Source organism: Bufo bufo, chromosome 1 (genome assembly GCF_905171765.1).
Source record: "Bufo bufo chromosome 1, aBufBuf1.1, whole genome shotgun sequence".
In the NCBI taxonomy this organism is placed as follows: domain Eukaryota; kingdom Metazoa; phylum Chordata; class Amphibia; order Anura; family Bufonidae; genus Bufo; species Bufo bufo.
In genome coordinates, this window is record NC_053389.1 from 292235703 (window position 1) to 292262054 (window position 26352).

General features: G+C 48.0%; 1 protein-coding gene across 6 annotated transcripts in view; it reads right to left on the reverse strand.

Moving 5' to 3' along the window:
- The window catches only part of TCOF1 (treacle ribosome biogenesis factor 1), a 137009-nt gene that overhangs the window by 93477 nt on the left and 17180 nt on the right, over positions 1 to 26352 (reverse strand). For all 6 annotated transcript variants that reach the window (XM_040440584.1, XM_040440615.1, XM_040440606.1 and 3 more), the window contains exons 3-7: positions 25332 to 25438; positions 22718 to 22782; positions 18108 to 18309; positions 17266 to 17345; positions 15436 to 15570 (exon numbers count right to left, since the gene is read on the reverse strand). In XM_040440584.1, the coding sequence (XP_040296518.1) occupies positions 15436 to 15570; positions 17266 to 17345; positions 18108 to 18309; positions 22718 to 22782; positions 25332 to 25438 (589 nt within the window). The remainder of the gene's footprint in view (positions 1 to 15435; positions 15571 to 17265; positions 17346 to 18107; positions 18310 to 22717; positions 22783 to 25331; positions 25439 to 26352) is intronic.

Sequence of the window (26352 nt, forward strand, 5' to 3'; positions counted from 1 at the left end):
ACGCGAGGGGCTGTCGCCAGCCCGAAGGGGAGGGCAACGAACTGGTAGTGGTCGGACCCCACTGCAAAGCGCAGAAAGCACTGATGACACCGAGCGATTGGAATATGAAGGTAGGCGTCCTGGATGTCGATAGAGGCCAGGAACTCCCCTTTTTCCAGAGAGGCCACCACCGACCTGAGAGACTCCATCCGGAACCGCTGAAGACGAAGGAAACGGTTTAACCGTTTTAAATCCAGAATGGGACGAACCGAGCCTTCCTTTTTGGGGACCACAAAAAGGTTCGAATAGAACCCTTTGAATCTTTCCTCCATAGGAACCGGAGCGATGACCCCCTTGTCCAGAAGGGTACGAGTGGCAGTAAAGAAATCGGCCGCCCTTTGGGGATCTCGAGGAACCCGGGAGCGAAAGAACCGAACTGGGGGGAGGGACGCAAACTCGAGTTTGTACCCGGAAGACACCACCTCGAGAGCCCAGGCGTCGGAGACGTGCGTCTGCCAGAAGTCCCTGAACAGGAGGAGACGTCCCCCCACCCGGGTGGGTGGGGGCGCACCTTCAGGTAGGGTTCTGCTTGGTCGCGGGAGGACGAGCAGGCTGTGACTTGCGCCAGGAGGGCTGGGTCCGAAAAAAAGGCTTCTTACGTCTGTCTTGGACAGGGTTAGAGGATGGACCTGAAGTGGTGCGAGGTGTGGGAGCTCTGCGGGAAGACCTGAAACGAGAAAAGGTGGGACGGCCTCGAGTGGTGCTCCTAGTCCTGGATTGGGGAAGATGTGTACTCTTCCCTCCCGTGGCTTCAGAGATGATTTCATCCAAGCGGGCCCCGAACAATCGAGAACCAGTGAAGGGAAGGCCAGTAAGAGACCGCTTTGACGTGGCGTCCGCCGTCCAAACCTTTAACCAAAGCTCCCTTCTAGCCGAAACGGCCAGGGCAGATGAACGGGCTATAAGAGCCCCCGCATCCAGGGATGCCTCACAGACAAATTTTCCGGCTTGAACGATAAGTTCGGCCAGAGCCCGGAGGTCCTGAATAGGGCCGTCGGATTCAAGCTCCTGATCCAGCTGAGACGCCCATTCTGAAACCGCTTTTCCAGCCCAAGCGGAGGCAAAGACCGGCCTGAGGGCGGAACCGGAGGCTGGGAAAGGGATCTAGCCCAGTCAGGGGGATCCAAGAGGCCAGGGGGTGACACAGCAGATGGCGGACCCTGTAATGGGGCTTTGCAAGCCGAGCAATGCGGGTCAGGCTGCCCTTGAGGAAGGGGTGCCTTACATGCGGTGCAGGTATGATACCAAGGACCAGCAGGCACTGAGGGGTCAGACATGTTGGCTGGAAGTAATATACAAAAACGTCCAGGCCAGAGGGCTGCAGTGCTGGAAGGGGTCAACAGTCCTACCAGGTCACAGTGGGAGCAGACGGCACAGCAGCGGCAACAGCAGCGGCAACAGCAGCGGTCCTCAGAGCCCTGAGGTAATCTGTCCTGAGAGCAGGCAGGCACGAAGAGGAGGCGGGGCTAGTGAGGAGCGGGAAGAAAGACGTCCGCCCCTTGACTGAAGCCTAACATGTACAGTGGAACGGAACGAAGCTCCGCCCACCGATAAAACTTCTCGCGCGCGCGCGTGATTCAAAATTCAGAACGGCTGCACAGCCACCTCACCATCGACGTTTTCACCCTCTGTCCATCCAGCAGGGACGCCCCTTCAGCCACTGGCACCGAAGTGGCAGGGAGCTGGAGAGGGGCTTGCAGGTGGGCGACCCTTGTGCTGGCGGGATGCAGGGGAGCTGGGCTGCCCTGGTCCTCCTTTTCTTCTGTGGCGGAGGCAGCAGTGCGGATAACCGGCACTGGCGCAGCTCAACCCCGGGAAAACAGAGAGGTCTAATGCGACTCTGTTGTCCCTGTTGAAAAAAGGAAAAAAAGTTGAAAATAATAAAAGAGAAAAAATAAAATCTTTAGCAAAGACAGCTCTGCAGTGCAGAGAGTGTCTTGCCTCCTTGACACTAAGCAAAAAACTGGTAGTCGCTCGCTCCAGGCTGAGGGTATAGCTGCTGGAGGAGGGGCTTAACAGTCTTTCACTTAGTGTCACGCCTCCTATGGAGATGAGCTATACCCAAGGTTTCCTGTGTCCCCCAAGGAATTGGGCGAGAAATATATATATTTTTTTTTATCACTGCACAATCACTTTACAAGCGGTGCTGCGAGAAAAAAAAAAAAATCAGTTTTGATATTTTTTATCAATCGCAGCGGCTTCCGGTACTTCGCTAGCCTCCCATTTGTAAGACAGGCTTGCTTTTTTTCTTGGGTAGTCTCAGGGAATACCCCTAAATTTAGTTGATCAAATGGCAAGTAAGGGGTATTCTTCTGAAGAGGCCTACAGGCTTCTGACCCAGTTGGATGAGGAATGGGAACCCTCATCTGACGAATCCATCGGGTCAGAATACAAACCTGTAGAAAGCAGTGGCAGTCTGACCCAAAGTTCGGAAGATGAAGTCCCTGATACCACCAGGCGTACCCGGCCCTGTGTTAATAGACCACAGGTTGCGCTTCAAGGGCAGCAGAGTGGGGCTGGCGCTGTCGGATTACGTGGTGAGGCATACACCAGCAGCGCAGCCCATCCTAGACCTAGTACCAGCACTGCCGTAGAACATGGTGAAGTGGCGAGCACCAGAAGGGCAGTTGAAGCTGGTACGGTGGCACGTGCAGTAGTTCCCCCGTCGCAGCCACCGCACAGACAGGCCCGTAGAGCCCCTAGAGTCCCTGAGGTGCTGGCAAACCCTGATTGGCAGCCCCCAACTTCAGCCGCACCAGTAGTTCCCCCTTTCACCGCCCCAGTCTGGAGTTCGGGTTGAGACAGCTCAGATCGGATCGGCACTGGGGTTTTTTGAGCTGTTCTTGACTGCGGAGCTCTTGGACTGTCATGGCAGAAACAAATCGGTATGCCACTCAATTTATAGCCACCAACCCGGGAAGCTTTTATGCCCAGTCTTTCCGGTGGAAACCCGTCTGTTTCCGAATTTAAAACTTTTCTGGGCCTTCTCCTCAACATGGGCCTGACAAAAAAGCATGAATTGCGGTCATATTGGTCCACGAACCCAATTCATCACATGCCCATGTTCTCTGCTGCCATGTCCAGGACACGATTTGAGACCATCCTGCGTTTCCTGCACTTTAGTGACAACAGCACCTCTCGTCCCAGAGGCCATCCAGCTTTTGACCGGCTCCACAAAATTCGGCCCCTCATAGACCACTTTAACACCAAATTTGCAGATTTGCATACCCCTGAGCAAAACATCTGCATAGACGAGTCCCGTATATATTTTACCGGGCACCTCGGCTTCAAACAATACATCCCAAGCAAGCGCGCCCGGTATGGGGTCAAATTGTATAAGCTCTGTGAAAGGGCCACAGGCAATACGCACAAATTTCGAGTCTATGAGGGTAAAGATCAGACCCTGGAGCCGGTCGGTTCCCCTGACTACCTGGTGAGCAGTGGGAAGACAGTCTGGGACTTGGTGTCACCCTTATTTGGCAAGGGGTACCATCTTTATGTGGACAATTTCTACACATGTGTGCCCCTCTTCAGGCATTTGTTTATAGAACAGATTGGCTGCTGTGGCACCGCGCGACCTAGTCGCCGGGGCTTCCCCCAACGGCTCGTTACCACCCGTCTTGCAAGGGGGGAGAGGGCTGCCTTGTGTAATGAAGAACTGCTCGCGGTGAAATGTAGAGACAAGCGTGACGTTTACATGCTCTCCTCCATTCACGCAGACATGACAATCCAAATAGAACGAACAACCAGTGTCATTGAAAAGCCCCTCTCGGTCCACGACTATAATTTGCTCATGGGAGGGGTGGACTTCAATGACCAGATGTTGGCTCCTTATTTAGTGTCCCGCCGCACCAGACGCTGGTATAAGAAGGTGTCTGTATATTTAATTCAATTGGCTATGTACAATAGTTTTGTTCTCTACAGTAAGGCTGGGAGAACAGGATCCTTCCTCAAATTTCAGGAAGAGATCATCGAGAACCTCCTGTATCCAGGAGGTTCCGTGGCCCCATCCACCAGTGTAGTGAGCCGTCTACACAAGCGACATTTCCCCAATGTCGTTGCTGGTACCTCAACCCAAGCGCCACCCCGAAAAAGATGTCGTGTCTGTAGCAGGAGTGGAATAAGGCGTGACACCCGCTATTTCTGTCCTGACTGCCCTGACCACCCTGCCCTATGCTTAGGGGAGTGTTTCCGGAAGTACCACACACACAGGTACACCATTAGCAAAGGGATTGCGTGACACAGGACAGGCACACAGGGCTCTTAGGGCCCTTTCACTCACAGCTGCTGCAAACCTCTCCTTTCACCTGGGACAAAGTGCATAATGTACTTCGCCACATCTCTGGGCGATTTGCGCTTTACACATTGTCCCATGGGGATTGAGAGGTTTGTCCTATAAAGGTTAAAAATAAAAAATAAAAATCACCGGTAAGCAAAAAAGTTAATGTTCTGTTCCAAAAGTTCAATAAAGTTTATAAAAGTTAATGTTCTGTTCAAATGTTATATAAAGTTAATGTTAATAAATTTATTATGTTGCGGCCTGTTTTTTTTGTTTTTTGTTACCTTGTAGGTGGACCAACTGATGAACCAGCTGCAGCACTGATGTGCATTCTGACAGAAGCATTGCGCTGCTGTCAGATTACACAAAAGTCTGTGTATGCGGCGCTGCAAGACGAGATTTCTCCTCTGCAGTAAAAAAAGATAAGTTTGCCGAGGCTTATGAGCTGAGGGGCTGTATTCATATGCTTTGGCAAACACTTTGTATATAAAAAAAAAATAAAAAATCCCGGCAATGATTTATTCATCCACATCGATTGATGTGAATGGAGAAATCGGGTTTGCCAGGGCATACGGGCTGAGTGGGTTTGGATGTTGGGCGGAGCTCCTATGCCTGGCAGACGCCTTTCCCCCCTCTTTTTTTTTTGGCAGAGATTTTTACATCCACATTGATCGATGCGAATGAAGAAATCTGTGCCGTTCATTTTTTCTTCCAGCCCAGAGGCTGAACGAAAAAAAAAAAAATCATTACCCGTATGCTCAATATAAGGAGAATAGCAGAAACTCCTAATGCTGGCCATACATGTAATGATTGTGGAGACCCTCAAATGCCAGAGCAGTACAAACGCCCCAAAAATGACCCCATTTTGGAAAGAAGACACCCCAAGGTATTCGCTGAGGGGCATATGGAGTCCATGAAAGCTTGAACTTTTTGTCCCAAGTTAGTGAAAAGCGAGACTTTGTGAGAAAATTTTTTTTTTTTACATTTCTGCTAACTTGTGCCAAAAATAAAAAATTCGATGAACTCGCCATGCCCCCTCATGGAATACCTTGGGGTGTCTTCTTTCCAAAATGGGGTCACATGTGGGGTATTTATACTGCCCTGGCATTTTAGGGGCCCTAAACCGTGAGAAGTCTGGAATCCAAATGTCTAAAAATGCCCTCCTAAAAGGAATTTGGGCCCTTTTGCGCACCTAGGCTGCAAAAAAGTGTCACACGTGGTATCGCCGTACTCAGAAGTTGGGCAATGTGTTTTGGGGTGTCTTTTTACATATACCCATGCTGGGTGAGAGAAATCTCTAAAATTACAACTTTGTATAATAAAAAAAAAAAAAAAAAAAAAAAAAAAAAGGGAAAAGTTGACTTTTAGAGATATTTCTCTCACCCAGCATGAATATATGTAAAAATACACCCCAAAACACATTGCCCTACTTCTTCTGAGTACGGCGATACCACATGTGCGACACTTTTTTGCAGCCTAGGTGGGCAAAGGTGCCCAAATTCTAAAGAGCACCTTTAGGATTTCACAGGGCATTTTTTACACGTTTGGATTTCAAACTACTACTCACGCATTAGGGCCCCTAAAATGCCAGGGCAGTATAAATACCCCACAAGTGACCCCATTTTGGAAAGACACCCCAAGGTATTTCATGATTGGCATAGTGAGTTCATGGAAGTTTTTATTTTTTGTCACAAGTTAGTGGAATATGAGACTTTGTAAGAAAAAATAAAATCATCATTTTCCGCTAACTTGTGACAAAAAAACTAGATTTTTGTATAACTTACCAGTAAAATCTCTTTCTCGCTCTTTCCTTGGGGGACACAGAAGACCTTGGGTATAGCTCATCTCCATAGGAGGCGTGACACTAAGTGAAGACTGTTAAGCCCCTCCTCCACAGCTATACCCTCAGCCTGGAGAGAGAGACTGCCAGTTGCGTGTCCAAGCAGTGAGAAAAGGCAAAGTCCAACAAGGAACCAACAAGCCAACTACCCAACGGGTAACAAAAACTCGGAAACCGTACAGAGAAAAAACAATGAATGGGTGGGTGCTGTGTCCCCCAAGGAAAGAGCGAGAAAGAGATTTTACTGGTAAGTTATACAAAAATCTCGTTTTCTCGCCCAGTTTCCTTGGGGGACACAGAAGACCTTGGGACGTTCAAAAGCAGTCCAAAAGGGGGAGGGACCACAGCACCAAGGTGAAGCACCCGAAAGGCATCAATGAACCGCTGCCTGCAGACCCAGGCGGGCCAAGGCAGCATCTGCCAAAGTCAGAGTATGCACCCTGTAGAACTCTGTAAAGAGTGCAAGGAAGACCTGTGGCCGCCTTGCCCAAATGCATGGCCGAAGCCCAATGCCTCCGGCCCAGGAGGCACCGACCGCTCTGGTGAAATGAACGGTGACACCAAAGACCGAATCCTGCCCTAGGTGCGGTAACCTCAGCAATAGCCAATCTGATCAAGCGGAGGAAAACCACCCTGGAGTCCGACAACCCTATGCACAGACCTCCTGGAAACCCAAGAGGTCGAACGTCGACAAGAGTCGGAGCTCTCCAAGTAAAAAAACGGCAAGGCCCAAACAACGTCCAAATAGGTGAAGTGTTGAAGCGAAAGGCAAACACCACCTTCAGAAGGAAGGAAGGAAGAAACGGGATGTAGAACAGCCCTGTCCAGGAAAAGACAGAAGGCTCGTAACAAAAAAAGGGGCCATTCAGGCACCCGTCAGAGACCCGACTGATACGGAATACAACCGTACAGGACAGAAGGGGTAGAGAGAACTTCTGTAACGGCTCCAAGGACAAGATTGGAGCGCCGAGAGCTCAGTATATAGTCCCCAGGGCGGTACCGAAGGACAGTACAGAGGAACCAAAGAGCCACTCCGAGGAAGAAAGTCTTGACAGGCCCAGAGGGCCGGGGAACGCTGGAAGAGGAAGAACAGCGCCGACACTTGACACCTCAAGTAAAGGAGTCCCAGTCCCAGGTCCAGGCCGGACTGGAAAAAAGACAGAACCATGGGGAGAGAAATTCAGAGTGGGGAATGCACAGCTTCCCACAGAACCCCAGACAAAAAACCCTAAGTCTTACGACAGATCCTGGACGAAACACAGCCAGGAGCGGACAGTAGCGAACCCGCTGGAGTCGCCTGGCAAGCGGGCGAAAACCCAATGTGATCAGGCGCAGACCAGTAACACGGGCAGAAGGGTCGACAAAACTAGTCCCGTCGGCCCTCGAACGTTGTCCCGTATCCCAAAGGATCCGCCAGATGCCAGGACAAGACAGGCTAAAGTCCATGCTGATGTAACCACGTTGTACAGTCCCGGTGTGGGAGATCAAAGGACAATCTGGACCGAAAGGTAGTCCCCCCAAGTTACCGAGAAGGTAAGTCTACAGCAGGACCATTGTCTTAGAATGGACCACGCAATCTGCACTCAGCGGGAGGACAGAACGCGGTAGACTCGGTAATAGGCACACAGCTAATACAGCCAGCTAATACAGCCAGTGTGAACAAGGGAGACAGTACGAGGCCAAAAGGAACACCGGAACCATCCACATGAACAACCATGCTCTCCCCAGAGGGGAGGACAGTGAAAGAACAGCCTCTGAAGTCTGGCGGGAAGCCACATCGGAGTGATCTGTACCGAGCGGGAGCCAAACAAAGCCGGCGAGACAAGGTAGTCGAGACAGAGGCCGGCATAACACCCTCCAACCGAAAGGAGGAGGAGTGGGCAACAGGGAATCCATAGGACAGCTCAAAAGCAGAGCCCGCTACACTGAGACGCCCGGTTCACTGCCTCACAGAAGGCGAATACCCTGAAGAACCCAAGGCGGAGGTCCTCCGGACCTGGGTAATCGAGCACCCAAGAGAAGTTGGGTGACCTTCCCGAGAAGAGCGGCCCGAACCTGGTAGCAGATCAGACAGAAGCGTAGAGGCGCCAAGAGGAAGGACTCATACCACCCTGCATCCGAAGAGGAGGAAATTGCAGCAGGCAAGGGAACCGCAGTCCTGCCAGAGCCAACGAAGAATTCGAGAGGCGCTGCAGACAACAGCATTCTCGACCATGTGACCACTAGCGCAGGGAAGCAATGCCGCGGAAGGACGAATGGGCATGCATCTAGGACCCACGAACATTCCCTGGAATGAAAGGCCAACTAAATGAATGAGTACCACCCAGCTCGGTGCAGCAGAGAGCAATAGAGCCTGACCGGTCAGGTGGACAGAAAGAACTCCTTAGAGACGAGTGCAAGGCATGCGGCAAGCATCGTATCCCAAGAAAACAAAGTATGCCGCAGGAAGCAGGCAAGACATACGTACGAGCAGCCCCGTAAGCAGCGAGAAGGCCAACCCACCTAGAAAAAGGGGGGCTCGCCCCAGAGTGCCACAGCATGTATGGAATTGCAAAGTGCAACCTGAAAGGGAGTTATGCACAAACCTAGTATAGCATGCGATGGAACGCAATCAGTCCGCCCTGAAAGGGGGGAAATTGTACCTGGCCAACTGCAGCGGCAAAAGTGCAAAGGCCCGTCCCAAAAGGGAGTGATGCCTAGGGCCGTACCTACTTCAGAGAAGCAGGACATACCCTATAATCCAGCAGGAACGCAGAAGGTCCACCTAGTGAAAGGGGAACATGCACAGGGGTATCCTAGCATTAAGTGAATGTGCAATAATACACCAACACTGAACTTAGCGAGAGTGCAACTACTCTGCCAATGAAGGGGGACATGTACAAGTCCAGCACAGCCATACAAGGACAGCCGTGAATCTCATGAGCGTGCCAAATTCTGCTCATGGAATGAGGGGTGGTCACGCACAAGGCCAGCACCGTATCCAATGGAAGCGCAAGCATTCCACCCATGTTAGAGGGCCATTCTCATGGGCAGCAATGTATCCGGTGAGAGTGTAGCATGCCGCCCAGAAAAAAAGGGGGGTAAAGCACATGGCCAGCATCTCATCCAGGGAGAGTGCGAGCACACCGCCATGCATGGGAGTCATACACATGGCCAGCAACGTACTGGCGAAAGACAAACACAGTCAGTAAGAATGTGTGCATGTCGCCTGAGGAAGGAAGGCATGCCCCTGGCTGGCAGCGAATCCAGCAAGAGTGCGTACACCGCCCACGGAAGAGGGGTCATGCATATGGCGGATCCGGCGAGAGTGCAAGCACCCTGCCATGTATGGGGTACATGCACATGGCCAGCAACGTACCTGCGAGGAAACAACCACAGACAGAGGGATGTATGTATGCTGCCTGAGGGAAGGAGGCATACCCAAGGCCGGCAGGAATCCAATGAGAGTGCAGCATACCACCTATGAAATGTCCGGCAGTGAAACCAGTGAGAGTGCAGCATAGTAACATAGTACATAAGTGTATCATAGCACATCAGAGAGAGTGCAGCATTCCGCCTATGGAAGGGGTTCGTGCACATAGCCAGTACCGTATCCGGTGAGAGTGCAGTATTCCGCCTAAAAAGGGGGGTCATGCACATGATCGGCAACAGATCCAGTGAGAGTGCTGCGTTCCGCCCAGGAAGGGGGTCACACACATGGCTGGCTCACGCACATGGCCGGCAGCGAATCCAGTGAGTGCTGCGTTCCGCCCATGGAAGGGGGTCACGCACATGGCCGGCAGCAAATCCAGAGAGAGTGCAGCGTTCCGCTTATGGAAGGGAGTCGTGCACATGGCCAGCACCGTATCCGGTGAAGGTGCAGTATTCCGCCTAAGAAGGGGGTCATGCACATGGCCAGCCGGCAGCCAGGGAGAGTGCAGTATCCCGCCTAGGAGGGGGGGGGGATGCACATGGCAGGCACCATAACTGGAGAGAAGAAGAATGCTGCCTACGGAAGGGCCGCATGCACTTGGCCAGCGCCGTATCCTGGAAGAGGCAAGAAAACCGCCTAAAAGGGGAAATGCCCTAGCAGCGACGCAGGCTGGGAGCGCAACACCATGCCGCCTGTGGAAAGAGGTCATGCAGACAAGCAGCACTACTGATGAGGCTGCAGCGTCCTGCGCAGTCCAATAGAAATCAGTGATCTATTTTTTTTTAATTTTTTTTTAATTTTTTTTTTATATATTTAAACACAGCCTCTCTAAGGCTAAAGGGGAGCCACCATATATGGGCACCTGAGAAAAAAAGGGGGCCAACTATACAGACCCATTTGGGAGCCGGCCTGTACCCAAAGGGTTAACAGGGATCCGGCCTGGAGGGCGGCGTGCGATCCCCTGGGGGCGGAGGAACCTCCAGGCGGGAAGAATTCGCGCCTGGAGAGGTTCCCGCCCCCTCCACCAGAGACCGGAATATTGCGGCCAAGTAGGCCGCGAAGCCGGGGGCTAAATTTGCGGCGCCCGGCCCGTTATACCGCCGGGACCTAAAGGCGGAATGGCGCTTTAAACCGGCCGCGGGAGCCCACCCCGCGGGCCGGTCGGAATTGCGGCCCAGCAGGCCGCGAAGCCTAGGACCAAATTTGCGGAGCCCTGCCGACCGGCACCGATGGTCGGACGGGGCCTGCTGGGGCATAGTCAAGCCCAATGCCGGCCGCGGGAGCCCACCCCGCCGGCCGGAAGAGACAGGGGCCGGAATGGCGGCTTGCTGGCCGCGGGAGCCCACCCCGCCGGCCGGAAGAGACAGGGACCCGAAATGGCGGTTTGCCGGCCGCGGGAGCCCACCCCGCCGGCCGGAAGAGACAGGGACCCGGAATGGCGGTTTGCCGGCCGCGGGAGCCCACCCCGCCGGCCGGAAGAGACAGGGACCCGGAATGGCGGTTTGCCGCGGGAGCCCACCTCGAGCCCATTACCCCAAGCCGCGGAGCCTAAAATTTTTGCGGCGCCCGGCACCGGAATATTAGTGCTGGCCGGAGGCGAGGCCTTACTCCACTGCAGCGTCCTGCACTCTCCGGTAAGGCCCAATGTGATCAGGCGAGATGGGGGGGGACCCAAAGACGGGGTGCCTGTGAGGAGAAGGCAGGCGACGGCTGACAGCCACTAGCTGCATGTACTATGAGGGACAGGAAAAAAAGGGGGGGGGGAGGCAGGGAGCAGATTGCCGCTCTGCGGCACCCCAGGAGCCAGCCTAGGTCCAGCAGGGGACTAGAGGCCCAGTATGGGGGGTCAGGCACGCAGGAGACCATTGGGTGGGGGACGTAGGGCTGGAGAAGCCACTCTCTTACCACAGCCGTCTTCACCCTCGGTCCATTCCAGCAGGGTCGCCCCTTCAGCTACTGGCACCGTAGTGGCAGGACGCTGGAAGAGGGACTTGGCGTGCGGGCGACCCTTGCGCTGGCGGGATGTAGGGGAGCGAGGCTGCCCTGATCCACCTTGCCTTCTGTGGGGGAGGCAGCAGTGCGGGTGACCGGCACTGGCGCAGCTCAACCCCGGGAGAACAGAGAGGTCTAGTGCGACTCTGTTATCCCTGATGATCTGGAACAAAAAGAAATAAAAAAGTAAAAATCTAAAATTTAAACAAGGAGAAACCAGCCCTGCAGAGCAGGGAGTGTCTTGCCTCCTTGGACACTAAGCAAAAAACTGGCAGTCTCTCTCTCCAGGCTGAGGGTATAGCTGTGGAGGAGGGGCTTAACAGTCTTCACTTAGTGTCACGCCTCCTATGGAGATGAGCTATACCCAAGGTCTTCTGTGTCCCCCAAGGAAACTGGGCGAGAAATAAAAACTTCTATGAACTCACTATGCCCATCAGCGAATACGTTGGGGTGTCTTCTTTCTAAAATGGGGTCATTTGGGGGGTATTTATATCATCCTGGCATTCTAGCACCTCAAGAAACATGACAGGTGCTCAGAAAGTCAGAGCTGCTTCAAAATGCAAAAATTCTCATTTTTGTACCATAGTTTGTAAACGCTATAACTTTTGCGCAAACCAATAAATATACACTTATTGCATTTTTTTTTATCAAAGACATGTAGAATAAATTTAGAGAAAAATTTATATAGAAATGTAGTTTTATTTGAAAAATTTTACAACTGAAAGTGAAAAATGAAATTTTTTTTGCAAAAAAATAAAAATAAATAAATAAAAAAAGGTAAATTTAGATTAATAACCAAAAAAGTAAAAATGTCAGCAGCAATGAAATACCACCAAATGAAAGCTCTATTAGTGAGAAGAAAAGGAGGTAAAATTCATTTGGGTGGTAAGTTGTATGACAAAGCAATAAACCGTGAAAGTAGTGTAGTGCAGAATTGTAAAAAGTGGTCTGGTCATTAAGGGGGTTTAAGCTAGGGGAGCTGAGGTGTTTAATTAAAAAGAGAAAATATAAATAGTACAATGATGCGATTACAAATAGTGGTGATGCAGGAGGATAATGTGACAAGTACAATAGAGCCACCTTCAATCCTCAGCGGTAAGTACAGATGGTAAAAGGGCTAAATAAATAGTTGCATATCAATACTGATGTAATATACACTGCTCAAAAAAATAAAGGGAACACTTAAACACAATGTAACTCCAAGTCAATCACACTTCTGTGAAATCAAACTGTCCACTTAGGAAGCAACACTGAGTGACAATCAATTTCACATGCTGTTGTGCAAATGGGATAGACAACAGGTGGAAATAATAGGCAATTAGCAAGACACCTCCAATAAAGGAGTGGTTCTGCAGGTGGTGACCACAGACCACTTCTCAGTTCCTATGCTTCCTGGCTGATGTTTAGGTCACTTTTGAATGCTGGCGGTGCTTTCACTCTAGTGGTAGCATGAGACGGAGTCTACAACCCACACAAGTGGCTCAGGTAGTGCAGCTTATCCAGGATGGCACATCAATGCGAGCTGTGGCAAGAAGGTTTGCTGTGTCTGTCAGCGTAGTGTCCAGAGCATGGAGGCGCTACCAGGAGACAGGCCAGTACATCAGGAGACGTGGAGGAGGCCGTAGGAGGGCAACAACCCAGCAGCAGGACCGCTACCTCCGCCTTTGTGCAAGGAGGAACAGGAGGAGCACTGCCAGAGCCCTGCAAAATGACCTCCAGCAGGCCACAAATGTGCATGTGTCTGCTCAAACGGTCAGAAACAGACTCCATGAGGGTGATATGAGGGCCCGACGTCCACAGGTGGGGGTTGTGCTTACAGCCCAACACCGTGCAGGATGTTTGGCATTTGCCAGAAAACACCAAGATTGGCAAATTCGCCACTGGCGCCTTGTACTCTTCACAGATGAAAGCAGGTTCACACTGAGCACATGTGACAGACGTGACAGAGTCTGGAGACGCCGTGGAGAACGTTCTGCTGCCTGCAACATCCTCCAGCATGACCGGTTTGGCATTGGGTCAGTAATGGTGTGGGGTGGCATTTCTTTGGAGGGCCGCACAGCCCTCCATGTGCTCGCCAGAGGTAGCCTGACTGCCATTAGGTACCGAGATGAGATCCTCAGACCCCTTGTGAGACCATATGCTGGTGCGGTTGGCCCTGGGTTCCTCCTAATGCAAGACAATGCTAGACCTCATGTGGCTGGAGTGTGTCAGCAGTTCCTGCAAGACAAAGGCATTGATGCTATGGACTGGCCCGCCCGTTCCCCAGACCTGAATCCAATTGAGCACATCTGGGACATCATGTCTCGCTCTATCCACCAACGTCACGTTGCACCACAGACTGTCCAGGAGTTGGCAGATGCTTTAGTCCAGGTCTGGGAGGAGATCCCTCAGGAGACCGTCCGCCACCTCATCAGGAGCATGCACAGGCGTTGTAGGGAGGTCATACAGGAACGTGGAGGCCACACACACTACTGAGCCTCATTTTGACTTGTTTTAAGGACATTACATCAAAGTTGGATCAGCCTATAGTGTGTTTTTCCACTTTAAGTTTGAGTGTGACTCCAAAACCAGACCTCCATGGGTTGAAAAATTTGATTTCCATTTTTAAAATTTTTGTGTGATTATGTTGTCAGCACATTCAACTATGTAAAGAACAAAGTATTTTAGAAGAATATTTAATTAACTCAGATCTAGGATGTGTTATTTTTGTGTTCCCTTTATTTTTTTGAGCAGTGTATTAGTAACAATACATATATATACCCACACAGCAGAAAAGCAACTATATAACAAACCACATGTCACAAAACAATCATAGACATTGCAATAATGTTGCAAAGAGGTCAGCACAGTGTGCACAGGCACACGCCTGTAACAGAATACTGACCCGGCAAGCAAGTGAAGGAGACAGTGGAGCAGCCCATACTAACCAGGAGAGGAAATGGAGAAAGTGGCTCCTAGCCAGACGCGCGTTTCGCCTCGCTTCTTCAGGGGGCATGTTACACCCCCTGTTACACCCCCCTGCCGCATTTGGGTCAGTATTCTGTTACAGGCGTGTGCCTGTGCACACTGTGCTAACCTCTTTGCAACATTATTGCAATGTCTATGATTGTTTTGTGACATGTGGTTTGTTATATAGTTGCTTTTCTGCTGTGTGGGTATATATATGTATTGTTACTAATATATTACATCAGTATTGATATGCAACTTTTTATTTAGCCCTTTTACCATCTGTACTTACAGCTGAGGATTGAAGGTGGCTCTATTGTACTTGTCACATTATCCTCCTGCATCATCACCACTATTTGTAGTCGCATCATTGTACTATTTGTATTTTCTCTTTTTAAGTAATAAAGATTGAGTTACAGTATATGTGTGAGACTTTAAGGGAACAAATAGGATAATATGTGTGTTGATTCGATAGAAAAACCATAAACATTTTTGGTTGGCAATCTGTGTCAAAAGGAGGAGATTCGGAGGACACATAGGCGGTGCTGGGCTCCTTCACAGGGGAGCAAGGCTGGGGAGCAAGGCTGGGCACCAGGAAGGTTCGTACAGCCCCTTGGGCACCTTACAAGACTCCTTTACATATCTCTAAAATAATTTTCTAAACAAAATAAAAGCACACAGCCCTATGCTAGCGGCGATCTATGTCCGCAGCTCTATAACCGAAAACGAGGTGACAGCATCCCTTTAATTTTCCCTGCGATGGCGCTGCAGCAGAACTAAACACTTGCCATAAGGTTATCCCACAGATTATAGCTGATCGCTGGGGGTTCAGCAAACACCCTGTTGATATTGCCTACAACCTCTACATTTTGGAAGGCTCCCTACTCAACGCCACCTTGATCCCACATCCTTTCGATTTATACTCACTGGTTTCTCAATGTCTGTTTCATCGCTGCTCTCAGAAGTCTCACTGCTGTCCTCTTTAGCCATGGCTTTCCCATTGGAGGATGAAAGGGGTTTAAGGGGTTTTGTAGTTGTCGTTTTAGCAGGCACGCTCTTGTCCTAAGTTAACAAAAAAAGTATGTTATAATTAGGGATGAGGGACCTTGTGTTTCAAGTTCAGCGTACAAGGTTCGGGTTCTAAGAATTCCGTTCTGATACCGCTAACACAGACCATAACTTAGATAACCTTGTATGCCAAACTTTAAACACAAGTTCGCTCAACACTAGTTATAATGCTGCAAGAGAACTGATCAGAACACCGACATGTACAGGTCTGGTGCACACAGACATCTCAAAGTGGTGGGTTCTATTGGCTGCAGCTCTCCCCATCAGTGCAGGGGATGGGTCCTTTCAGCTGTAGCTCTCACTTTCATAGATCAGGGGGACCGTCTCCCTGTGACTCTCAGCTTCTAATAGTAGATATGGCTGGTGACAGTTGAAAGGTGGAACTGAGCATGTGCGTCCAGCAGGAAACTGCATTAAAAAGGCTAACTTTGTCTATTGATTCTGCACTTCGCTTAAAGGGGTTTCCCGAGATGTTAATACTGATTACCTAACCTCTCATCCGTATTCGAGCAGTGGGGGGTCAGACACCTGGGACCCCCGCCGATCAGCTGTTTGAGCAGGCAGCAGTGCTCGCAGTAGGGACGCAGCTTTCCCTAGGCTAAGTGACAACACATTCATTAGTCACATGGTCTAGGTTCAACTCTGCACCATAGAAGTGAATGGGGCCGAGTTGCGATTGCAAGCACAGCCGCTAGACAATGTACGACGCTGTGCTTGGTGAGCTTATAGAAGGCAGCAGCGCTCACAGGAACACCGGTGCCTTCTCAAACAGCTGATTGGCGGGAGTCCTGGGTATTGGAACCTCACTGATCCGATACTCAGGATAGGTCATCAGTATTAAAATCCCAGAAAACCCTTTTAAATTCCATAAGTTATTTTATGCTGGCTACAAATAATTGTTGTTGCCTCCAAGGAGAAACTAACAGAACTCAACATGATAAGCAACAAACATCAATGAGACTGAACCCAAGCCTTAGAGGGGTTGTTCACTCTTGCAGCCTTTCAAGCAGACCTCCCAAGCATGGCTGCACCTGCTAAAGGAATCATACTTACCTGATCCCCAGTGCTTAAAGTCTCCCTGCATTAGCATCCAGTTTGATGCATGTCACGTGGCGCTACAGCTAATGACTGGCTGGAGCAGTAACGTGTCCCCCACACGTTATTTCAGGGAAATGTGACGCATGGGGGGACATGCCAACGCTGCAGCGGCTGTGTGACCCAGATATAGATGCGGGGAGACCTGAGAGATGCAGCGGCACTGGTGAGCCAAAAAACAGCAGTGGAGGTCTAGGGGCGAATCAGGTTCCCTCTGCCCTTGTATTTTCAGTGATGTTAGGCTTTTTAGGCTTTAGAGGGGTTGCCCGGTTAAATAAAATGTTGATTTAAATGTGCTTAGTATTGAACAGAAGTGCACTTACTGTAGCCACTGAGTGACTGCCAGTAGGAAATTGTTATTTAAAGGGGTTGTCCACTTTAGAAAACTCATTTCATATAAAATATCATGGAATTCTAAGTTAATAATTGGAAAAGTGTGTATGTGTGTATATTTATATCTCCTGCGGTGGCGCTGCTGGGAAGGGGAACCACTCTGACCAGCTTATCCTTCATCGTCAAGGGACCTATAACAAGTAGGAATTGTCCAAAGTGGAGAACTGCTTTAAGAACGGATTGTCTATACTGGTCACTTACATGCCATGCTGCCCGAGAGTCAGTAGATAATGAAGTCTTGCTCTTTACGACTTCTGCTGGGGTAGACTTTAAAGGTCTTTCTATAGGAAGAGGAACAGGATATAAAAAAACTTGAAAACTTGCTTTGGAAACACAGTAGGATGTATTCTCTCGCACACACAAAAAATAATTTGTTGCAGAATTTTTCTGCAGATGTCCAATTAATCTGCAGAAATCTATGCTCATGTGGCAGAGGCCACCCCCTTTCAGATGTATGAAACATTTTCAGTTGAGGGAGACTGTAGTATAATGAGGGTAGTAGTCCAAATGCTTAGGTAAAGTACAACCTGGAAGCCTCTCCTGCAAGGATGGGGGGGGGGGGGGGGGGGGGGGGGGGTTAAATAAGGGACAATATACCGGTACGTTAAATGTTAGTTTATAAAACTTCGGAGAATGACAAAGTTTTAGCACTTTCCTGATATAATTTAATTGATATATAGTTATCCATCAGTAAATATTCCATTCTTTATCCCAGGTTTTTATTACATACAGCCCAATAATAAGATCCTAAAAGCATGTGCTTGCAGCCATGTGAACATAGCTTTATATTACACTATTAGCCTAGGATCACAAAGAATTTTTGGAAACAAAAATAAAAAAATAAGAAAAATAAAATTGATGTGGAACCAGCATCAGGTTTTTTTTTTTTTTTTTTTAAATGTGGTTTTGGCAAGGATTTCCTTGTTAAGTTCTGCTCCAGTAAAAAAAAAAATTATATATATATATATATATATATATATACACATACACACACACTATACATGAACACAAAACAGGTTAAAAGCCAGCTCCCCATCCCTTACCAAGTACCGGAGTAGCTTTGGATGGAACGGTCTCATCCTCACTATCAGAGTCTTCGCTGCTTTTTGCCAGTGTTACAGGAGTTTCGTGAGCCACAGGCTTGAGATTTAGGGATGCTGCTCCCGTTTTAGTGGTGCCTTTCCCTTTTGATGCCGACTTTTTAGCAGAATTCATTTTCTTGGGTGTGGAAGATTTCGTTTTGAGCTGGTCCAAAAGACAGAAGATATGAAACATGCAACTATGTAAATGATTGATTCTACAAAGTACCGTATCTCACATGGAATACCAATCAATGAAAGGTGCTATGAAGGTATACTCTTGCAAGAATCCAACAAGAAACCTCGAGACTGCAGATCATCTCTCTCAATGAAATGGTTTTGAAGGTCACAGAAAATCTATGCAGAGATCTCCTTAAACACTACCACATCTTCTCAACCTTGCCCTAGAAAACGCTCAAGCAGAAGATGAACTCTTCCATACAGATCTCTTCGGGGTAGACAGCTGGGAGGGAGTTGCTTCTCCAGGTGGAGAACGTTGTCAGCACATACCACTTGCTCAAGATTTTGTGGTCTCCTTACCAACTAATGAAGTAATATCACTGCGGGAATGTAAGACAGACCAAGTGCATGGCATTGCTCCTGAAATGGACAGCAGAGCCCAAAATTCCAGTGTCTGGTCTGTTAAATGATTTCCTGCGCTGTCAAAAAGGCGCGTCAACTACTTATCTGTATGGCCTTAAACACCAGAATAAAACCAGACACATTCTCTTCCATGTGCCTGCATTTTAATAATGCAACTCTGTGATGAGGAAAGTCAGCGGCTGGAGAGATCTAAACTGGATCATACTGGATGTGCCCTGCGCTGGTGGTGGGAAAGTCTAATATAGAAAAATGAAAAATAAATAAATGACGTGTCTAAAATGTCCTAAATATGATCTAGAGTGGGGCTTGAAAGTTTGTGAACTGTTCAGAATTTTCTATAGGGTCTGCATAAATGTGACCTAAAACTACATCAAATTTTCATACAAGTCATAAAAGTAAATAAAAAAATACCCAAATCAAACAAAGCAGTCCAAAAAAAAAATAATTGTTGAATAAAATGATCCCGTATCACATGTCTGAGTGGCAGAAGTATGTGAACCTTGAGGATTAGCAGATATTAGAGTCAAGCGTTTTCGATCAATGGGGTGACAATCAGGAGAGTGGGTGACCTGTTTAAGATGACAGGGATCTATCAAAGTTTGATCTTTATAAAACGTTAGTGAAAATGTACCCTGACAAACAGGAAAACTCGCACCATTGTGCAAGCAATTGCAGTCAGTTTTGTTTGCGATTGCGTTCAGTTTCTATTGCGCGGGTGAAATAAGCATTGGTGTTTTTTTACGCGCATGATTAAAAAAACGGAATATTTACAAACATCTCTTAGCAACCATCAGTGAAAAATGCATCGCATCCGCACTTGCTTGCAGATGCAATGAGTTTTTCACGCAGCCCCATTCACTTCTATGGGGCCAGCGTTGCGTGAAAAAACACAGAATATTGAACATGCTGTGATTTTCACGTTATGCACAAGTGATGCGTGAAAAACAACGCTCATGTACACAGACCCATTAAAATGAATGGTTCCGGATTCCATGCGATGCAATACGTTCGCATCACGCATTGCACCCGCGTGGAAAACTCGCTTGTCTGAAAGGGGCCTTATGAGGACCTCAGAAGAAGAGTTGCTGATGCTCATTAGGCTGGAAAAGTTACAAAATCATTGGAACTCCAATCCACAGTCAGACAGAATGCGGGAGGTTTATTAGACTGTTGTAAAGGAAAACTGGCTTTGTTGTCCAAAGCAACCAATCAGATTTCATCTTTTACTTTTCAGAGCTCCTTTGTAAAATGAAAGGTGGAGTCTGATTAGTTGCTACTGGAAACAAAGCCACTTTCCCTTTACATCACTTTTGATAAATCTCCAATGTGTACAAATAGAGGAAATTTAACTCCATTTTAGTAAGTTTGCAAGGTCACAAAGGAACCCAAGGTTAAAGGGGTTCTGCACTTTGTTTTAACCGATGATCTATCCTCTGGATAAATCAGCATCTGATCGGCGGGGGTCAGACACCCGGGACCCCCGCCGATCAGCTGTTTGAGAAGGCAGAGGCGCTATAGCAGCGCTGCGGCCTTCTCACTGCTTACCGCTGGCCCAGTGACGTCACACCTAGTATCAACTAGCATGGGCGGGGCTAAGCTCTGCTCACTTGAATGGAGCTTAGCCGCGCGCACGCTAGTTGATACTAGTCGTGACGTCACTGGGCCAGCAGTAAACAGTGAGGAGGCCTTCTCAAACAGCTGATCGGCAGGGGTCCCGGGTGTCGGACCCCCGCCGATCAGATGCTGATGAGCTATCCAGAGGATAGATCATCAGTTAAAAGAAAGTGCAGAACCCCTTTAAAGTGGTTATCCAGGTAAAGATAATGATGACCTATCCTCAGGTCATTATCACACTGGCAGAGGTCAGAGTGCCAGCACCCCATCAATCAACTGTTTCAGAGAGCCACTGCTCTAACCGGGGCTCTGATGACCACTGCCGGCTCCAGGCAACTTTCCAACAGAGCGCCGTGCATTCTATAGTGGCTGTGGTTGGTATTGGAGCTAAGCACCATTGACTTAAAGGGGTTTACCCAGATTTTCTTACCGATGACCTATCCTCTTTTTCTCAGCAGTGCAGGCACATATGAACATGGGACTAACGCAGATGCCTTCAGCTGCCAAGCTCACATGCAACAGTTCAGCCAGTTTCATAGTTACAAATCTGCTGACAGATGTTTTTTTAAGGTTAAAACAGCCCTCCACTATAAGAAGGCTGTGATCTCAGCTAGTGTGGAGGAGGGGGAGTAATCAGGGACAAGCCGACAGGCTGCAGAGAAGAAAGACAAATCCTCTCTCCCTGTGCAACTATGCATATCCCCAAGAGGAGTGCAACATTGATTTCTGTACAAGTTATTAATCTTCCTTTCCCCATCAGAGAGTCTACTTGCTCTCTAATTCTCAAATATTGGGGGTAGGAGAGCGTTTTAGGCCTGTATTATACCAACAGAATATCTGACCAAGCATTGGTCAGATGGCCTACTGCATACACACCAACTATTGGTCTGATTGGGCAGATATACGTCAGATAATCTGTTGGTGTAATACAGGCCTTATTTCCAGAAAAGGAGTAAGAAGTTGAGCATTTGCTTATCTAATCACCTCGCAGTGGCTAATCACGCCAGTTTCTGACATAAGCGATAGCAAATCTGTTGGGTTGTGAGAGGTCCTGCTCCTACCTGGCCTCTTTTCAATAACTTTTGAAAAGATTCTAGAGAACTGAAAAGTCAAAAATTACAGCGCAAATGGTGTGTACATAATCGGTAATTTTTTTATTTTATTTTTAAACACATCACAACTTAATACACTTAATAAATGTCCCTCACTGTAGCATTTGTAGACAAAAGAATAAACATGCGACTTAACAAATTTGACACAAAGTACGCCAAAGAAGATTTAAGTAAGATTTCAAATATTACCCTTATGATAAATACCGCCCAATAACTACCTAATCTAACTTACATAGTTACTATTATCTCCCAAGATGCACACTTTGTTGGCTTCTCTCAGAACTCCACAGAAATGAATGGAGAATGCTGGTAGTCGTAGTTTCCCCACAGCTGGAATGCCAGAGGTTAGCCATCACTGCCCTATAGCAATATCAGGCAGTATGGAACTACTGTGGTAGGGGTCATGCACACAGCCTTTTTTTTTCACTCCTTCATAAATGTCCTATCCTTGTTCGCAAAGTGGAACAAACACACGGATGCGGACAGAACACTGAGTTGTCCTAATCTTTTGCAGTCTCAGTATAGTGAATCGGCCCGCATGAGATCTGCAAAATATATGGAACGGATGTGCACAACAACAACGATCGTGTGCATGAGCCAATAGGCTAGTTTCACACTAGTGTTTTTAGATTCAGCAGGGAGCAGCCTGCCGGATCTCTCTGTATTCCGGCATTGCCAGAAGCTACCGCATCAAGCCTGGCAGTGGTTTTCATTCGGCCAATTCTCAGCATGTTTTCCGGGTTGAGGACGGATCTCTGCTGGTCCCCACTATAGTGAATAAGGCCGGCGGGTGTCAAGTAGCGTCAGGCAGTGTCGGATCCAGACAGTTGTCCAATGCTAGTGTCAAACTAGCCTTAGGCAGGTTCACATGACAGATCCTTTATTTTGAGCAAAGGTACTTTGTGGAGGATTTTCTTTTCGGTCTAAAAAAAAAAATAAATGGTTTGAGACTGAAATGGCTAAAATGGGTGCAAAATGAGCATAACCGATGCTCAAAATAAAAGGATCCTTTTTTGTTTTCTGTTCTTCCGACAGATCAGAAGAACTGAAAATGAAACTAACGTGACCCTACTGTAACCAGTAAAGAATATATATTGGAAAAAAGATCTAGTGCAAAAGCACAGAAAAGGTGCTGCACACAGAGACTGTGCTAGTTTTCCAGGAAATAACATTTGTTAGTATAAATAATGCAAGGTTAAAAGAAATATAAATATATCGATCTAGATGGATACATCTAAAAACTACCTTGCCTGCCTTCTTGATAGAGTCCTTTTTGCCTTGGACCACCAGATCTGCTCCTTTTGGATGAGCTAAATTAAAAAGAATTAAGATCTAAAAATTCAGATAAACAATAGAAAAACAAACAAAACAAACAAAACTACCAAAGAATTCAATACCTTTGTTACATGTAAGGCGCTGGAACGATAGGCAAACATGACGCCCACTCACATGTGCAGCAGACATCATGGTCGACGGGTCTCTGCTGTTTGAAACAGCAGAGACCTGTGGCTAATGACTATTAAAAGCCTTTAAATGCTGTGATCCAGCAAGATTGCGCTTCCGGGCTTCTACCGGCATCCTCCGCGGCCAGTAGGGATGCCAGTAATTGATTTTAATATGCTGGGTCTCGCTGAAGAGACCGAGGTCATTAAAGCTGCAGTTCTTATTTTGGCCAGCACTCCAACATAAGAAAAGGAGCAATTCTGAACAATTAATGGATGTAAAAAAAAAAATCCCCAATTGTTCAGAGAAAAAAATATATATATAAAAAATAAAATAAGGAAATTGGATTTTGTAGGCTCCAAATAAAAAAAGAAAAAAAAAATATAACATCTTGGGCATCACTGTGACCAAAAACTCCCCTCAATATTAAAATATTTTTCCAATACAGAGAATGGCGTAGCAGAAAAAAGGGTCAAAATGGCCAATTTGCAATTTTTTTATTGCTTCTCTTCCCAAAAAAATGTAATAAAATGTGATTAAAATGTCACACACACTCCAAAATGGTATCAATAAAAACTACAGATTGTCCTGCAAAAAATTAGCCCCCAGCTCAATAGATATAACTATAAAAAAATTTATTCTCAAAGTTAAACTTTATTTTTTTACACCATTTAGACATAAAAACCTATACATACGTAGTATCGTTTTAATTGTAGTGACCCAGAGAGTGAAAGACACAGGTCAGTTTTGCCGCAAATGGAACGTCGTGGAAACAAAACCCGTAAAACGGTGGAGGAATTGCGTTTTTTCCCCCTCCCAATTCCACCCCATTTGGAATTCCCCCCCCCCCCCCCCCTCCCCGCTTCCCACTACATTGTATGCCATATTAAATGGTGGCATTAGAAAGTACTTGCCCTGCAAAAAATAGGCGCTCATACAGCTATGGAAAATAAAAAAAAATAAAAAATTATGGCTCAAGGAAGAGGGAAGAAAAAAACGAAAACGCAAAAACCTTAGGTATCCTAATGGCTCTTTCACACGAGTGGATGCAGTGTGGGTAATCCGCTGCATGAAAGAGTACCAAGCCCCGCTCCGGACAGCAGAGACAGGGAGCAGTAACACTATTGATAATGCTCTTTGCCTCTCTGTGATCTTTTTACTACAAAATCACGGTGACAACTTTATCTCACTGTGATTTTGTAGTAAAAAGATCACAGAGAGGCAAAGAGCATTATCAATCATGTTAATGCTCTATGTCTCTGCTGTACGCAGCAGATTACCCACACGGCATCCGCTCGTGTGAAAGTGTCCTAAGGGTTAAATAACTTATTGCCACGGCCACCTTAAGGCCCCTTTCACACGGGCGAGTATTCCGCGCGGATGCGATGCGCGAGTTGAACGCATTGCAACCGCACTGAATACCAACCCATTCATTTCTATGGGGCTGTTCACATGAGCTGTGATTTTCACGCATCACTTGTGCGTTGTGTGAAAATCGCAGCATGCTCTATATTCTGCGTTTTTCACGCAACGCAGGCCACATAGGAGTGAATGGGGTTGCGTGAAAATCACAAGCATCCACGAGCAAGTGCGGATGCGGTGGGATTTTCACGCACGGTTGCTAGGAGACGATCGGGATGGAGACCCGATCATTATTATTTTTCCTTATAACATGGTTATAAGGGAAAATAATAGCATTCTGAATACAGAATGCATAGTAAAATAGGGCTGGAGGGGTTAAAAAAAATAATAATTTTTACTCACCTTAATCCACTTGATCGCGGAGCTCGGCATCTCCTTCTGTCTCCTTTGCTGAACAGGACCTGTGGTGAGCATTCATTACAGGAACAGGACCTGTGGTGACGTCACTCCGGTCATCACATGATCTTTTACCATGGTGATGGATCATGTGATGACCGGATTGATGTCACCACAGGTCCTGTTCCTGTAATGAATGCTCACCACAGGTCCTGTTCAGCAAAGGAGACAGAAGGAGATGCCGGGCTCCGCGATCAAGTGGATTAAGGGGAGTTAAATTATTTTTTTTTTTAACCCCTCCAGCCCTATTTTACTATTATGCATTCTGTATTCAGAATGCTATTATTTTCCCTTATAACCATGTTATAAGGGGAAATAATACAATCTACAGAACACCGATCCCAAGCCCGAACTTCTGTGAAGAAGTTTGGGTACCAAACATGCGCGATTTTTCTCACGCGAGTGCAAAACGCATCACAGCGTTTTGCACTCGCGCTGAAAAATCGCGCGTGTTCCTGCAACGCACCTGCACATTTTCCTGCAACGCCTGTCTGAAAGAGGCCTAAGGGCAAGCGTTCATAAGCAATAATCTAGATTAGATCAATAACTGGACGCTCAACTACAATCAGCAATGATTACCACACAAAACCTTTCCTACCATTATCCTCCTCATCGGAAGATTCAGAAGAGCTGACGGGATCCTGCAACCGTGGTTTCTTGCTCGGGGCATCGCTCTCATTGCTGCCCTTCCTCTTCTGGTCTTTCCTAGGATTAAGAAAATAATCACTTTAGGACTGTTGTGAAGCACAACAATTTGTCCAAACTTTATATCATCACTAATCACATACATGTGACCCCCCCCCCCCCCCACCACACAAACACACTTTAAGCAGGATAAGGCTACTTTCACACTTAAGATAGCAGGGTCCTGCAGGAGAACAGCCTGCCGGATCTGTGCCAACGCTTGCCCACCGTGCCGCCGAAAGTCCGCTCCAGCCCCATTAGCATTAGACCCTGCTACCTCAAGTGTGAAAGTAGCCCAAGAGCACATCATGGGACCTACCGCTCATATCTTGCACCCTCCCGTCCACAGCATTCCCCGTTATGGTGGCTTTATTGTGTAACCCCAGTCCAGTTCAACCCCCAAAAGCAATGTTCACATTAGCACTTAACAGACTTCCCCTACTGACTCATAACAGGGACAGTCAGATATTCTTTGCATCAAATATGGTAGAATCTGTGATGAAGCTCCACTGCAAATGTGAAGGGATCCTTAACAGGGTTGTCCGGTATCAGGAGGAAACCTGACAACCCTTGGGATCCGCCTGCAATAAAGAACTGGCAAGTGTTCACCTGACAGATCCTGCGCTGTCGCACTGTTTTTTCTCATTGGCAGGGCCGGCCTTTGGGGTGTGCGAGCTGTGCGGCCGCACAGGGCGCCATGGCAACAGGGGCGCCCGGCGGCTGACACAGCTCGCAGTCTGTCTCTTACAGCAGGCCGGCCCGAGATTGTGTGAGGCGAGCTGAGCCGCTGCAGCTGCCAGGTCAGGTTCCAGAGCGTGGAGGAGCAGCTTAGGGGCGCAGCGTCCAAGTGCTGCGCCTTCACAGAGAGCCGCGGAAGGATCCGCTAAATGTGTGAGGGCGTCGGCCGGTGCTCTGCAGACAGGGAGGGAGCAATG